This window comes from Lampris incognitus, chromosome 2 (assembly GCF_029633865.1).
Source record: "Lampris incognitus isolate fLamInc1 chromosome 2, fLamInc1.hap2, whole genome shotgun sequence".
Taxonomy (NCBI): domain Eukaryota; kingdom Metazoa; phylum Chordata; class Actinopteri; order Lampriformes; family Lampridae; genus Lampris; species Lampris incognitus.
In genome coordinates this window covers 49,157,850-49,171,831 of record NC_079212.1, presented here as the reverse complement: position 1 = coordinate 49,171,831, position 13,982 = coordinate 49,157,850, and the positions used below count along the sequence as shown (strand labels likewise).

General features: G+C 45.8%; 1 protein-coding gene across 1 annotated transcript in view; it reads right to left on the bottom strand.

Moving 5' to 3' along the window:
• Nucleotides 1-13,982, bottom strand: part of LOC130130256 (collagen alpha-1(XX) chain) — a 151,982-nt gene that overhangs the window by 106,352 nt on the left and 31,648 nt on the right. Inside the window, exons 7-12 of the mRNA XM_056299938.1 lie at nt 6,181-6,348; nt 5,899-6,018; nt 5,615-5,779; nt 4,994-5,152; nt 1,759-1,940; nt 1,465-1,594 (exon numbers count right to left, since the gene is read on the bottom strand). Coding sequence (XP_056155913.1) covers nt 1,465-1,594; nt 1,759-1,940; nt 4,994-5,152; nt 5,615-5,779; nt 5,899-6,018; nt 6,181-6,348 — 924 coding nt within the window. The remainder of the gene's footprint in view (nt 1-1,464; nt 1,595-1,758; nt 1,941-4,993; nt 5,153-5,614; nt 5,780-5,898; nt 6,019-6,180; nt 6,349-13,982) is intronic.

Below are 13,982 nucleotides of genomic sequence, written 5' to 3'. Positions count from 1 at the left end.
GCGAATGCATGCAGTACGAGGGTGGGTGTTTGAATTAAAGTAGGGATCGATTGGCCACTGAATCGGGAGAACACTCTCTGCAAACACAGCCTGCATCATCCAGGATCCCATCGTCTTCACCACAGCTCTCATGGAGCCATGATCCACATTCTGCACAGCATGGCCCCGGGCACACTTTTGTCTCCATAAGACGTTTTGCAGGATTTACAGGAATGCTCATCTGTTGATTTTGTTTTGTGCGCATGTGCGTGAGAGAGACATGCAAGTGTGCATGCATGCACAAACACTCGCATTGTGTTTGCATGGGCATGGAGCGCTGGCGCTGGATTGGCTGGGAGAGCTTGTTCTGCTGCATCCTCTGGGCTCAGGGACCATGGCCCTGATCAGAGCTGCACCAAAAGAGGTAACACTGAGGGCGGCCTTATAGGACACGGACGTGGGGCAGGCTAAGCTACTGCTAGCCTATGCAGTGCGGCAGCTCCGACAGTCATCCTGGCTGGCGTTGGTTCTCTGGACAGTTGAATTTTTGGACTGTGTTGTTAACTGTTTGTGGGTTTTTTTGTTTTTTTTTTGCTTTGTTCTCTCTGTTTTTGGGAAATTTGGGATGTGTGTATTTGTCTTTTGTTTCACACTGCTGTGGGCTGGAAGTTTGTTTCTTTTGTATACGCAAGTACATGAAAGAAACAACAATAAATTGTTCCTGATTCCTGGTGTATGTGTGATATGCACAGTGTGCTTGCGTGCGTGTAACAATGATGGCTAATCCTGGACTATCGTGGCTGACATTGCCTTACCTCATCATCTTTACTCTTCTTTTTTAGGTGACAAAAATGGCTGTAATATGACAGGGTGGCACACAATAGCATACCAACTCATAATTTTAGGGCACCTGGTAGCCAAGAAACATGCCGGTTTCACTTCAGAGAAATGTCCCATTTTAGCTTAATTTTTGTCCCATTTTACCTAATGTATTCAGGTAAAATGGGAGTCACTCAAAATCGTTTCCATTAAAGAGTAAATTGTATTGTGAAAACATTTTGATTATAAGTCAAACAGTTCATAAAATGCAACATCCTACAACCATTTTTTGGTATTATAGCCTCATTCCTTCAGCTGCAGTGGTCGTACTACCAACAAGAGAAAATCTACATGGTTTACCTTGCAAGTTCTGGGAACAGTGATTTTTTTTCAATTTTTGTTCCGCCCATCCAAGTTATCGCAGACCAATCAAAATAGTTGTTACGTGTTAAGGACATTTGTAGCAACAATGCAATAACATGTTTGGTGATTGGTTGCTAGTATTTAAAGAGCCCAGGATGTAAAACTTTTTTTTGTCCCAAATAACCCGACTTCACCCTATTTCAGATTCAAGGAAATCAGCTGGTGTAGTGTTGGGACTGAAACACAACCCCATGTTACAAATGGCTCTATAAAGCTTCATACAGACTGAACTATAAGTCTTACATGTGGTTACAGTTCCCCTGAGCGCCAAACCCATGTTGTCTTCGTACACAGGGAGGATGGACACGTGGTACAGAGTCTGAGAGGAGAGACCTTCCAGCAACGCACTGGTCACCGACCCATTCACTACCACCTAGAGACACACATACACACCCACACCCACACCCCCCCCACACACACACACACTAACAATTATCTTCACAGTTTGTCTTTGCTAGTACAAATTACTATGATCAAAAGAAAACTATCTCTTGAGTGGTTGTTTGTGAGTGAGGTGGTGCTTGCTGTACATCTGACCTCCTGAGGGCTGTTTCCCTCTGCACTGTGGAAAACCACCCTGTATTGCTGAACTGGGTGGACTGGGCTGGCAGGAGCGGTCCAGTGGAGCCTCACCTCTCTGGAGCCCAGCTCTGAAAAGCGGAGGTCGGTGGGGCTGGGGTAGGACAGGGCCGGGTCTACGGTGGGCCCGGGCTCCATCCCTAAACACACAGGCAAGACCAGTTCAGTACATCATATTTATAGGCTGCTGTTGTTGTGAGGGTAAGGTGAAGTGCATCATTCCTAATCAAAATATGAACCGTCCTAAAAAAAAGGAATGCCTGCTCTAACAAAGCTGTTTGCTAACATTTTTGTTGGACTCTTTCCTTTTCATCCCAATTTGGCAAGTCAAATTTCCTGTTCTGTGAAGGTTCTACCATTGCATGACATCTACAGCGGCTGGGGAGGACAAAGACTTCATTGAGGATCCAATACACAGATGATACAGATGCAGATGAAGATAACGTTATTGAAAGAAACTTTGTGTGTGTGGAAGCCATAAGCAAAGGCACACTGACACATACTGAAAATAAGACAGCCAGTACCACAAAACGGTGACAAAAACGCAGTATATACAGATACACTCATACAGCTCACAGCATAACAAAAGAAGAAATGTACTCGGCTATAGCCTGAGTGAAAGCTAATAAATCCGCGGGCACAGACGGATTCACTTCGGAGTGGTACAAGAGTATGAAAGAGGCTCTGACACCGATTCTACAAAGAACATTCAACTGGGCTCTGACGAAAGGGGAAACTCCAACGTCATGGAAAGAAGCAATTATCTCAGTCATACGTAAGGGAGGGAAAGATAGATTGTGTTAACTACAGACCAATTAGTGTACTAAACCTTGATTACAAGTTGTCTACTTCAATCATTGCCAAAAAGACTTGAAAACATTTTTACCTGAAATTATTAATATGGACCAAACAGGATTTGTTCTGTCATGCTAGACTCATGATAACATTAGAAGATCTTTGCAAATTATTGGACAAATAAACCAAAATAAAATACAGGCTATGCTGATAAGTTTAGATGCCAAAAAGGCTTTTGATTCTGTTAGATGAAAATTCCTATTTAAGGTTAAGGAGAAGTTTGGGTTTAACTAAGTAATTCTTAAGACATTAGAAGCCCTATATAACAGGCCATCAGCCAAACTAAAAGTCAGTGGCGAGCTTACTGATTCTTTTCTATTAGGGGATCTATAAGGCAGGGCTGCCCGTTAAGTCCACTTCTATTTGCGACTTTTATCAAACCACTGGCACAATGGATTAGACAGAACACGATTAAAGGTATAAAAATGGCAGCAAGGGAACAAAAACTGGCCCTATTTGCAGATGATATTCTTGTGTATCTCTCAAGTCCAACAGACTCTCTGTCTGTGCTAATGTCAGTGCTGGAAGAATGTGGGTCATACTCAGGCTATAAACTAAATGAGCTAAAAACCCAGGTCCTTAATTCTAACTATAACCCCCCCTTCAGTATCTTCATTCTAGTTATCAAATGGTCCGGGATAAAAAAAAAATTGTAAAATACCTGGGAATTTTTTTTGCCTATAGACTTATCCAAATTAGAAGAAATTAATTATGGTCCTCTAAAAAAGAAAATTATAACAGATATTATTAGATGGAATTTCATTCCTTACCTAAATAACTGTTCACGTATAGATTCAGTAAAGATGAATATCTTACCATGACTTTTATATTTATTCCATTCGATAGCTATTGAAAAACCAGAACAGTATTTCTTGGGGTGGGATAAAATTATCTCTAGATTTTATTTGGGCTGGGAAAAAACCAAGAGTAAGATATAAAACTCCACAGTTATCAAAGGAGAGTGGGGGATTAGCCCTTCCATGCCTGAGGGATTATAGAGCAGCTCAGATTCAGCCACTGGTAGGCTGGTGTAAACCCAGCTATAGATCAAGATGGAAAGAGACACAAAGCCTAATGGGTAAGGGACTACCAGTTAATGCGTTAGTTGGGGACCCCCTCATTAAATAGCCATCTTTTAGACCCCAATAATCCTTGGATAACTAGTCCCCTAAAGATATGGACTGAAATAATTAAAAGGCACCAATTGAAGGGCAGGACTGAAATTTTCAAATGGTTTGCTTATGATCTGAACTTCATGCCCTGTAAATATGACACAAGCTTTAGAAGCTGGACTGGAAAAGGTCTTACCGTGTACTGCACACTCTTAAATCAAGGTACAATTTTGAGCTTCCAGGAACTTAAGGACAATTTTAAGCTGCAAAATCAGGATCACTTTAGGTACTTACAAATCAGAGACTTTACTGGCAAGACATTTCCAAAAAAGTTTCCTCCGGGGGCTCCGGTTTCCTCCCACAGTCCAAAGACATGTAGGTCAGGTGAATCGGCCATACTAAATTGTCCCTAGGTGTGAATGTGTGTGTGTGTGTGTGTGTGTGTGTGTGTGTGTGTGTGTGTGTGTGTGTGTGTGTGTGTGTGTGTGTGTGTGTATGTGGGCCCTGTGAGGGCCTGGGAACCTGTCCAGGGTGTCTCCCCACCTGCTGCCCAATGACTGCTGCAACCCTGAGATCAAGATAAGCGGTTCGGATAATGGATGGATGGATGGATGGATTCACCTGACTTACAGGTCTTTGGACTGTGGGAGGAAACCGGAGCACCCGGAGGAAACCCACGCAGACACTGGGAGAAAATGCAAACTGCATACAGAGGACAACCCGGGACGACTCCCCAAAGTTGGGCTACCCCGGGGCTCGATCGTGGGACCTTCCTGCTGTGAGGTGACCGTGCTAACCACTGTGCCACCGTGCCGCGCCAAAGACAGAATGGTAAAATGGTAAATGGACTGCATTTATAGCTTTTACAGCTGCAGAAGGCCACTTAAAGCCCTTTGTTGATAGTCAGTATTGTGTAATCCGATTCCGTGATCCAGATGGATAAAATACTCATTTATTAAGGGAGAAAAATCTCAGATTTCACCATTAATTTTTACTTGTTGATACTGTTGTATTGTATTGACAGACAGACATAGACAGATCGACAGTCAGCTAGATCGATCGATCAATAGAAAGACGGACAGACAGACAGATCGAAAGAAAGACAGACAGACAGTCAGATAGACAGACAGACAGACAGATAGATAGAAAGACAGACAGATAGATTCTACTAAATATTAATACACTAAATGAGTAGTAAATCTAGATGAAGAGAGCGTTCATCTCACGTTTGGCGATGCTGCGGTCCTCTATTTTCCCACAGAGGATGTGGACCAGCCGAGCCACCAACTTGCTGAGGAGTGGGAAGTCGTTGACGTTGTAGACGTTGAGCTCCAGAGGCTCAGACGCCACCTGCCTTAACTCGGCTTCGTCAGCATTTTTCACACCTGCAACACAAACGCAGGGCTTGAAGAAGTCAAGAAGACCACATCCATCACATCCACAAACAGCAGTCTAGCATCTGAAGAAGAACGCCCCAAAGTGGCGCACAATCGAGGACCACAGCACAGCAGCGTCTACATCCAACAGACATGGGCCTGCTACCATTGGTGGCATGCCGCTCCACTCCTAAGTGAAGACAGGGAGAGGTTGGCCCCATCTCAGGTGACAGCCAGCGTTCAAAATCTCATCCTATATGCCACTGTTGATCCGGACTCCCCACACGATTGTCTTTTCAGACGATTTTGCCAACCCGGAGGGACTCATGAGACCTGAAAGCAACGACTAACCTTTCCACCTCCCCTCCTGCCCCATGCCCACCCTGAAGAACTTACCCTCATAGAGTGTGAGACTACAATGGTAGCTCAGGTTTCACAAAACTGACCTGTCCTCCCTCATCTCAGCCTCACCTACGGTGATAATCTCGACGCCGGCACTTCTCAGCCGGCTGGCGGCCACAACGGCGTCGTCCTGAGACTTCCCATCAGTCAGCAGGAGCACAACAAAAGGTGCGTTTGCCCTGGCGCCGGACTCCACCTTCATGTTCTGCTCCATGACGTGGATCAGAGCCTGGCCTGGGGGACACACGCATGCTGGCGCGGTTACACTTTGTTTTACAGCGACAGACACACACATACCCCACCTCCTCTCAGAATACACACTCACACACAGACACACACATGGAGTGTGTTACCTGTAAAGGTGTTTCCTCCCTTGTATCTGAAATTCCTTACTGCCTCAAGTAGCTGGTTTTTGGTGGTGAAGTTGTTGAGCTGCCACTCGGTGCGGGGGTCTCCACTGTACTGCGTGAGACCTGAGACAGACACGTATCGGTCAGGACTCACTCTTGATGGTCTGTGTGCTTTATGAGCAGGAGACAGGTCAGGCACACACGCATCGTGGCTGTACGACACAGGACACCAAAGAAACCGCCGATACACCACCCGCCCTGAAGCCCCCACACCCTGCGTCTCACCAAACTGGATGCGGTTGGGCCCAATGTGGAAGGGAGTGACCAGGGCCTCCAGGAAGTCTCTGACCCGTCTGAAGTTGGTACGCCCGATGCTCCAGGAGCCATCCACCAAGAGCACGATGTCAGCCGCCGCGTCACTGTCACACTCAAACGGCTTCCTCGTGGATGCCCCTACACACAAGAAACACTAAGTTCAACTATGTTCACACACAAACATACAAGTAAACCGGGGGGCGTCCGGGTGGCGTGGTGGTCTATTCCGTTGCCTACCAACACGGGGATCGCCAGGTCGAATCCCCGTGTTAACTCCGGCTTGGTCGGGCGTCCCTACAGACACAACTGGCCATGTCTGCGGGTGGGAAGCCGGATCTGGGTATGTGTCCTGGTCGCTGCACTCGCGCCACCTCTGCTCAGTCGGGTTGCCTGTTCGGGGGGGAGGGGGGACTGTGGGGGGATAGCGTGATCCTCCCACGTGCTACGTCCCCCTGGCAAAACTCATCACTGTCAGGAGAAAAGAAGCGGCTGGTGACGCCACATGTATGGGAGGAGGCATGTGGGAGTCTGCAGCACTAAAATTAAAATTAGGGGGAAAAGGTGGGGGGGGGGCAAAAAACCATACATGTACATGTAAGTGAACTCATACAGAAACACACAAACACGCTCATACCACCCGACACCAACACACAGGTAAATGTATGTGCATATTAATTCATGTGTGCAGATACTATGCTGATGTTTGTGTGTGTGTGTGTGTAGCTTTACTGTCTGTATCATGAAAGAGTATCTGCATGTAAAGGGAAGGGAGGATATAAAATTGACTTGAATTGGTAGTGCTGTGCTAAACATCCATCCATCCATCATGTGAACCGCGTATCCTGTTCTCAGGGTGGCGGGGATGCTGGAGCCTATCCCAGCAGTCATTGGGCGGCAGGTGGGGAGACACCCTGGACAAGCCACCAGGCCATCACACAGGGCTGACACACACAAACACACACATCTAGGGACAATTTAGTGCGGCCGATTCACCTGACCTACATATCTTTGGACTGTGGAAGGAAACCCACGCAGACACGGGGAGAACACGCAAACTCCACACAGAGGACGATCCGGGACGATCCCCCAAGGTTGGACTACCTCGGGACTCGAACCCAAGACCTTCTTGCTGTGACGCCACCGTGCTAACCACTGCGCCACCGGGCCGCCATGGACAAAACATGTATACCTTGAAAATACGACACACATTTGCAAGTGTGAAAATGTACATCAACAACCCCATGTGTATGGACATGATACATAAGGTGGCATCGTCGGTGTGTTTACACGTGTGTGTGTGTCTACCTTAGGACTAAGCAAGAGAGAGAGGGGTGGGGGGGGCACATGTACTTTGCAGGCATTTGAATGGCCTGTCATTATCCTTGCCTTTATCTGCCCCTCCCTTCAGTAAACACTGTCATTACATCTTAGAGCAGCTACCTGTTGTCTGTCTCCTGCCACCAGACGGCTCACCCAACAGAAAACAAACCAATAAAACACCCAAAGTAAAACATTATGACGAGAGCAGACGGCAGCACTTCATCTCCAGCTGGAGACACCGATGATCGGCTCACAGCAAGGATCAGAGAACACGAGAAAAGGAATTACAGACGCTCAGATACTCCAAACACAAATCGCAGGATATGGAAAATGATGTCGACCCAAAAAATAACTTCTTCAACAACAACAACAAGTGTCTATACTCAAGGCTCGGCGTTTTCGGTTTTTATTTTTCAAAGCCATCTGGCGTGCCGAATTTCGCCACAAGAGGACACTGTTACATAACCTCACACGAACAGGAACAACTGTTGGATCCGTGGAAACATAGAATCCGGGTGAAAATCAGTTGAAAAATCTGGGTAAACCGAAAACGCGGAGCCTTGTCTATACTACACCGATGATCAGTTCGACATGATGGTCAACTCAGACCGTAACATTTAGATCCTCCACATTAACGGCAGAAGCCTGCACGCCCACTTCCAAAACTTCGCAGAACATCTACGTCACTTCAGGAATTGTTCAACGTGACAGCTGTAGCTGAAACGTGGTTAGCCCCAAGAAAGGTGCTGACTTTGAGTTATCCGGATACGAACTGTCTTATAAGAACAGGGGGAACAAAAATGGAGGTTCGTGATGGGGGGGGGGTGCTTTGTATGTGAGCAACAGCCTCAATTACAAGATGGGAGAAGTTATGTCGACAGCTGTCGCTGATGTGCTGGAATGTACCACAACTGAAATCTGTGTGGAAATAAAGAAGGTCATCCTAAGTTGTATCACCGGGATCAAACATTGAAATATTTAAGGACTGGATAGAAGATTGAATTGGTCTGGTGTGGTCTGGTGTTGTCTGGTGTTGGTCTGGTGTGGTCTGGTGTGGTTTGGTGTTGGTCTGGTGTGGTCTGGTGTTAGTCTGGTGTGGTCTGGTGTTGGTCTGGTGTGGTCTGGTGTTAAGTCTGGTGTGGTCTGGTGTGGTCTGGTGTTGGTCTGGTGTTAGTCTGGTGTGGTCTGGTGTTGGTCTGGTGTGGTCTGGTGTGGTCTGGTGTTGGTCTGGTGTGGTCTGGTGTTGGTCTGGTGTGGGTCTGGTGTGGGTCTGGTGTTGGTCTGGTGTGGTCTGGTGTGGTCTAGTGTGGGTCTGGTGTGGGTCTGGTGTGGGTCTGGTGTTGGTCTGGTGTGGTCTGGTGTTGGTCTGGTGTGGTCTGGTGTGGTCTGGTGTTAGTCTGGTGTTAGTCTGGTGTGGTCTGGTGTGGTCTGGTGTTGGTCTGGTGTTGGTCTGGTGTGGTCTGGTGTTAGTCTGGTGTTAGTCTGGTGTGGTCTGGTGTGGTCTGGTGTTTGTCTGGTGTGGTCTGGTGTTAGTCTGGTGTGGTCTGGTGTGGTCTGGTGTTAGTCTGGTGTGGTCTGGTGTGGTCTGGTGTTGGTCTGGTGTGATCTGGTGTTAGTCTGGTGTTAGTCTGGTGTGGTCTTGTGTGGTCTGGTGTTGGTCTGGTGTGGTCTGGTGTTGGTCTGGTGTGGGTCTGGTGTGGTCTGGTGTGGTCTGGTGTTGGTCTAGTGTGGTCTGGTGTTGGTCTGGTGTGGTGTGGTGTTGTCTGGTGTTGGTCTGGTGTGGTCTGGTGTTAGTCTGGTGTTAGTCTGGTGTGGTCTGGTGTGGTCTGGTGTTGGTCTGGTGTGGTCTGGTGTTAGTCTGGTGTGGTCTGGTGTGGTCTGGTGTTAGTCTGGTGTGGTCTGGTGTGGTCTGGTGTTGGTCTGGTGTGATCTGGTGTTAGTCTGGTGTTAGTCTGGTGTGGTCTTGTGTGGTCTGGTGTTGGTCTGGTGTGGTCTGGTGTTGGTCTGGTGTGGGTCTGGTGTGGGTCTGGTGTTGGTCTGGTGTGGTCTGGTGTGGTCTGGTGTTGGTCTGGTGTGGTCTGGTGTTAGTCTGGTGTTAGTCTGGTGTGGTCTGGTGTGGTCTGGTGTTGGTCTAGTGTGGTCTGGTGTTGGTCTGGTGTGGTGTGGTGTTGTCTGGTGTTGGTCTGGTGTGGTCTGGTGTTAGTCTGGTGTTAGTCTGGTGTGGTCTGGTGTGGTCTGGTGTTGGTCTGGTGTGGTCTGGTGTTAGTCTGGTGTGGTCTGGTGTGGTCTGGTGTTAGTCTGGTGTGGTCTGGTGTTGGTCTGGTGTGGTCTGGTGTTAGTCTGGTGTGGTCTGGTGTGGCGTGCGTCAAAAACACACAAGCCGCCTAGCGCAGTATAAAGCTTCTCCAGACAAGTCAACCCCACCTTCTTCGAGGTGTAGACTGTTTTCACTGATGGGGCTGTGACTACGGGCGAATCACCTGCGCCCTATAAAGTAACCAGTACACCGCTACCTTGCGGGATAAGGCTTTTTAGCCAAAGGCCAAGGATGGGGTGACCCCGAAGAGAAACCCCCAGAGGAGTAACCCCCCGTAGACTCATTATCATGGCCCACTGGCATGTGGACATGCCCTGATAATGAGTCAAGGTTACCCCAGGTACGGGTTAAATAACAAAGCTATGGGGATGCAGCACAGTGGATGTGATATTTCAGCGGAAGAGCCAATCAATAACCAATGGTGAAACTCACAAGACGCTGAGCGGAAGAACCTTTTTGTGGTCAATGGTCAGGGTCACCAACTCAGTCCAATCTGACACTGCTCCCGTCCATAGTTGTAGCCAAACATGTACGTGTTTTCATAAGACTCGTCCTACTAAACAAGCTATGGAAAGATGAATATGACTCTTACACAACGCAGGATAGACAGGTGGCGTAAGAGGGTCAGATCCATCCGAGGACACTCGACCTGATGACGATGATGATGGATAGAAGAAACTTATTCAAAATCAACACAAAAGAATATATTCACGTGGGGATTTCAATATAGACCTGTTAATCCAAATAAGCACAAAAAGGCTGAAGAGTTCATTAATACAACGTATAGTTTGGGTTTATATGCTAAAATCACGAGCCCTAGCAGAACCACACCGCACTGTGCCACCTTAATAGACAATGTATTCACACACATTATTGAAGGACACACCGAGAGCGGGCTTTTAATAAATGACATCAGTAACCATCTACCAGTTTTTACTGTCTATGACTGCAATTTTAGGAAGAACAAAGTTCCCAACAACATTACATATGTAAGAGTAAGAACAGAGGGACCCGTGAATGCTTTTAAAGATGAATTACTAACACATAACTGGAATATAGTACACAAAGAAAAAGACACTGACAAAGCTTATACATCATTCCTTAACACATTTCAATCCTTATGTGATGAAAGCTGCCCAATAGAACGATTCAACAGTAAAGGGAAATATAAAGATAGGCCACGGATCACAAAGGAACTACTACTTAACACTTGTCCTAAAAAATATAAGCACTATAAAGAATTGGTAAAACACAGAACCACTGAAGCAGAAACAAAATTCAAAAAATATAAAAACAAGCTAACTAACATTATGAGGAGATGCAAGAAGGAATACTATAATAAAGAGTTAGAGACCAATAAAACAACACCAAAAGTATATATGGAATGTGTCGAATAGTATTATTAGGAACGGATCTAGAAGCTCAAGCTGCCCTCAATACTTTACAGATAATGATAAGACTATAGATAACATGGAAGACGTGGTCAATGGCTTCAACAGACTCTTTGTAAATGTGAGCCCAAAACTGGCAGGAATAATCAATGACACACAAACAATCACAGAGGGGGATGATAGTGATTATGGGGACAGAAATCCAAGTTCCATTTTTGACACTATCGATAACAATAGATTAATAGATAAATTGGAAAGGTATGGTATCAGAGGGGTGGTGCAGAATTGGCTAAGAGGCTATTTAAGTAACAGGCAGCAGTTTGTAAAGATAGGCGAACTTAAATCGTCATGAATGGATATTACTTGTGGTGTACCCCAGAGGCGAGTTTTAGGTCCAAACCTGTTCATTCTGTGCTTAAATGATATATGCAAGATATCAAAAATATTGAAATTTGTTCTATTTGCGGATGACACAAATATGTTTTGTTCTGTTGAGAATTTACAGCAGCTTTTGAAGGTGACCACAACAGAAATGGAAAAATTAAAACGGTGGTTTGACAAAAACAAATCATCTTTAAACCTGGACGAAACAAAGTTTATGTTGGTTGGAAATTATAAAATAACCACCAAAGTAAAAGTAGTGATTGACAACGTCCAACTAGAAAGCGTATAGGAAAATAAATTGCTTGGTGTGATACTAGACCACAAAATCTGCTGGAAACCGCACATAATAATAATAATAATATTCATCATCATCATCATCATCATCATTACATTTATAAAGCGCTTTCTAGACATCCAAAGTGCTTCACAATGAAGCGGTAACTCACCTCAACCACCACCAATGTGTAGCACCCACCTGGGTGATGCACAGCAGCTATTTTGCGCCAGAATGCTCACCTCACATCAGCTTGAGGTGGAGAGGGAGGAATCATTGAGCCAATTACAAAATTACAATTACAGGGGGGGGGGGTGATTAGGTGGCCAGATGGAGAGAGCCAGGTTGGGAATTTTGCCAGGACACCGGGGAACTCCCTAATTTTTGTGATAAGTGCCATGGGATCTTTAATGACCACAGTGAGTCAGGACCTCGGTTTAACGTACCAGCTGAAGGACGGCATCTCCTACAGCACAGTGTCCCCGTCACTGCACGGGGGCATTGGGAATTGATATTTGTTGTTTTTATTAGGACCAGAGGGTAGACTGGCCCCTACTGGCCTACCAACACCACTTCTGGCAGCAACTCATTTTCCCAGGAGGTCTCCCATCCAAGTACTAGCCAACCCCACACCTTCTTAGCTTCTGTCATTTGGCAGAGCCAGGTTACATGTTGGTTTGGCTGCTGACATAACATTATGTGTGAGCAAAGCTGGCAAGCAGCACTGCAGTCATGAGAAAAGCAAGACACATTCTGGATCATAAACTGCTGCACTCGCTGTATTGTTTCTGATCTACTGTGTGGAGGTATGGGGTAACACCTACAAAACCGACCTACAACATGTACACTACAAAAAAGAGCCATAAGGACAGTTAACAACGTAGGATATCGTGAACACAACAACAAGCTATTTTTAAAGTCAAGTGCCTTGAAGCTCAGGGATTTAGTAGAATTTAACACAACACAAATAATGTTCAAAGCAAGAAAAAAATCTACTGCCGAGTAACATGCAAAAAATGTTCTCAGATAGAGAAGGGGAATTTAATTTGTGAGGGAAATTAAATTTCACGAAATTGTGTGTTCCATTAACTTAGAAGAGCATGGGCCTTTCAATTTGTGGGGTAAAACTGTGGAACAGTCTGAGCATGGAACTCAAACAAAGAACAAACATTACGCAGTTCAAGAAGTACAAAGGGCTGATTATCAAGAGATATAGGGACGGGGGCGTCCGGGTAGCGTAGCGGTCTGTTCCGTTGCCTACCAACACGGGGATCACCAGTTCGAATCCCCGTGTTACCTCCGGCTTGGTTGGGCGTCCCCGCAGACACAATTGGCCGTGTCTGCGGGTGGGAAGCCAGACGTGGGTATGTGTCCCGGTCGCTGCACTAGCGCCACCTCTGGTTGGTCGGGGCAATACGCCCATTTCACGTCGCGGCCATCTTGGATTAAAAAAACCAAGTGGTGGGAATTTAGCCACGCCCCCTTCTTACTCAATCGGAAATCAATGCAGCCGGGGCCAGCAGCAAACATGGTTTGGACTACCAACCTCGAGCACCTACCGTCATTTACCACAATATGAAAACCAAGCTGGATCTTTTCTTTTTCGAGTACTTTCTGCCTCTCCTGTGCCAGTGAGGAGAGACGCACACAGAGGGCTGTATTCAAAGAAGCTGTTTAATCACAATAAAATAAAAAATAAGATACATTTCATTTTTATACTGTACATTCAATATTTATACATTAGATTGTCCCATCGACAATATTTTCATTCTTTGTCCTTTAACTTTAACAAAACTGTTGGTTCATTTTAAACTAAAATATGTTCGGTCAACTGTCATTCTGTTGTAGCAATAAATTGGAACTCACTACCAACTCAAATCATCAATTGTTTACTAAACTAAGACAGTGATTGCTCATCTCAAGGTGTGGGCTAAAAAATGGGACTGTACTGAAATTAAGTTAAATATGTTTCAATCTATCTAAGGTTTGTGTGCACTATTTTCTTGTCAGCTGAATTTAACAAAGGTTTAAAACAGTGGTCCCTGAAAATTTGTTAGGAGAGCACACACAGTCCACAGTTGGTTGA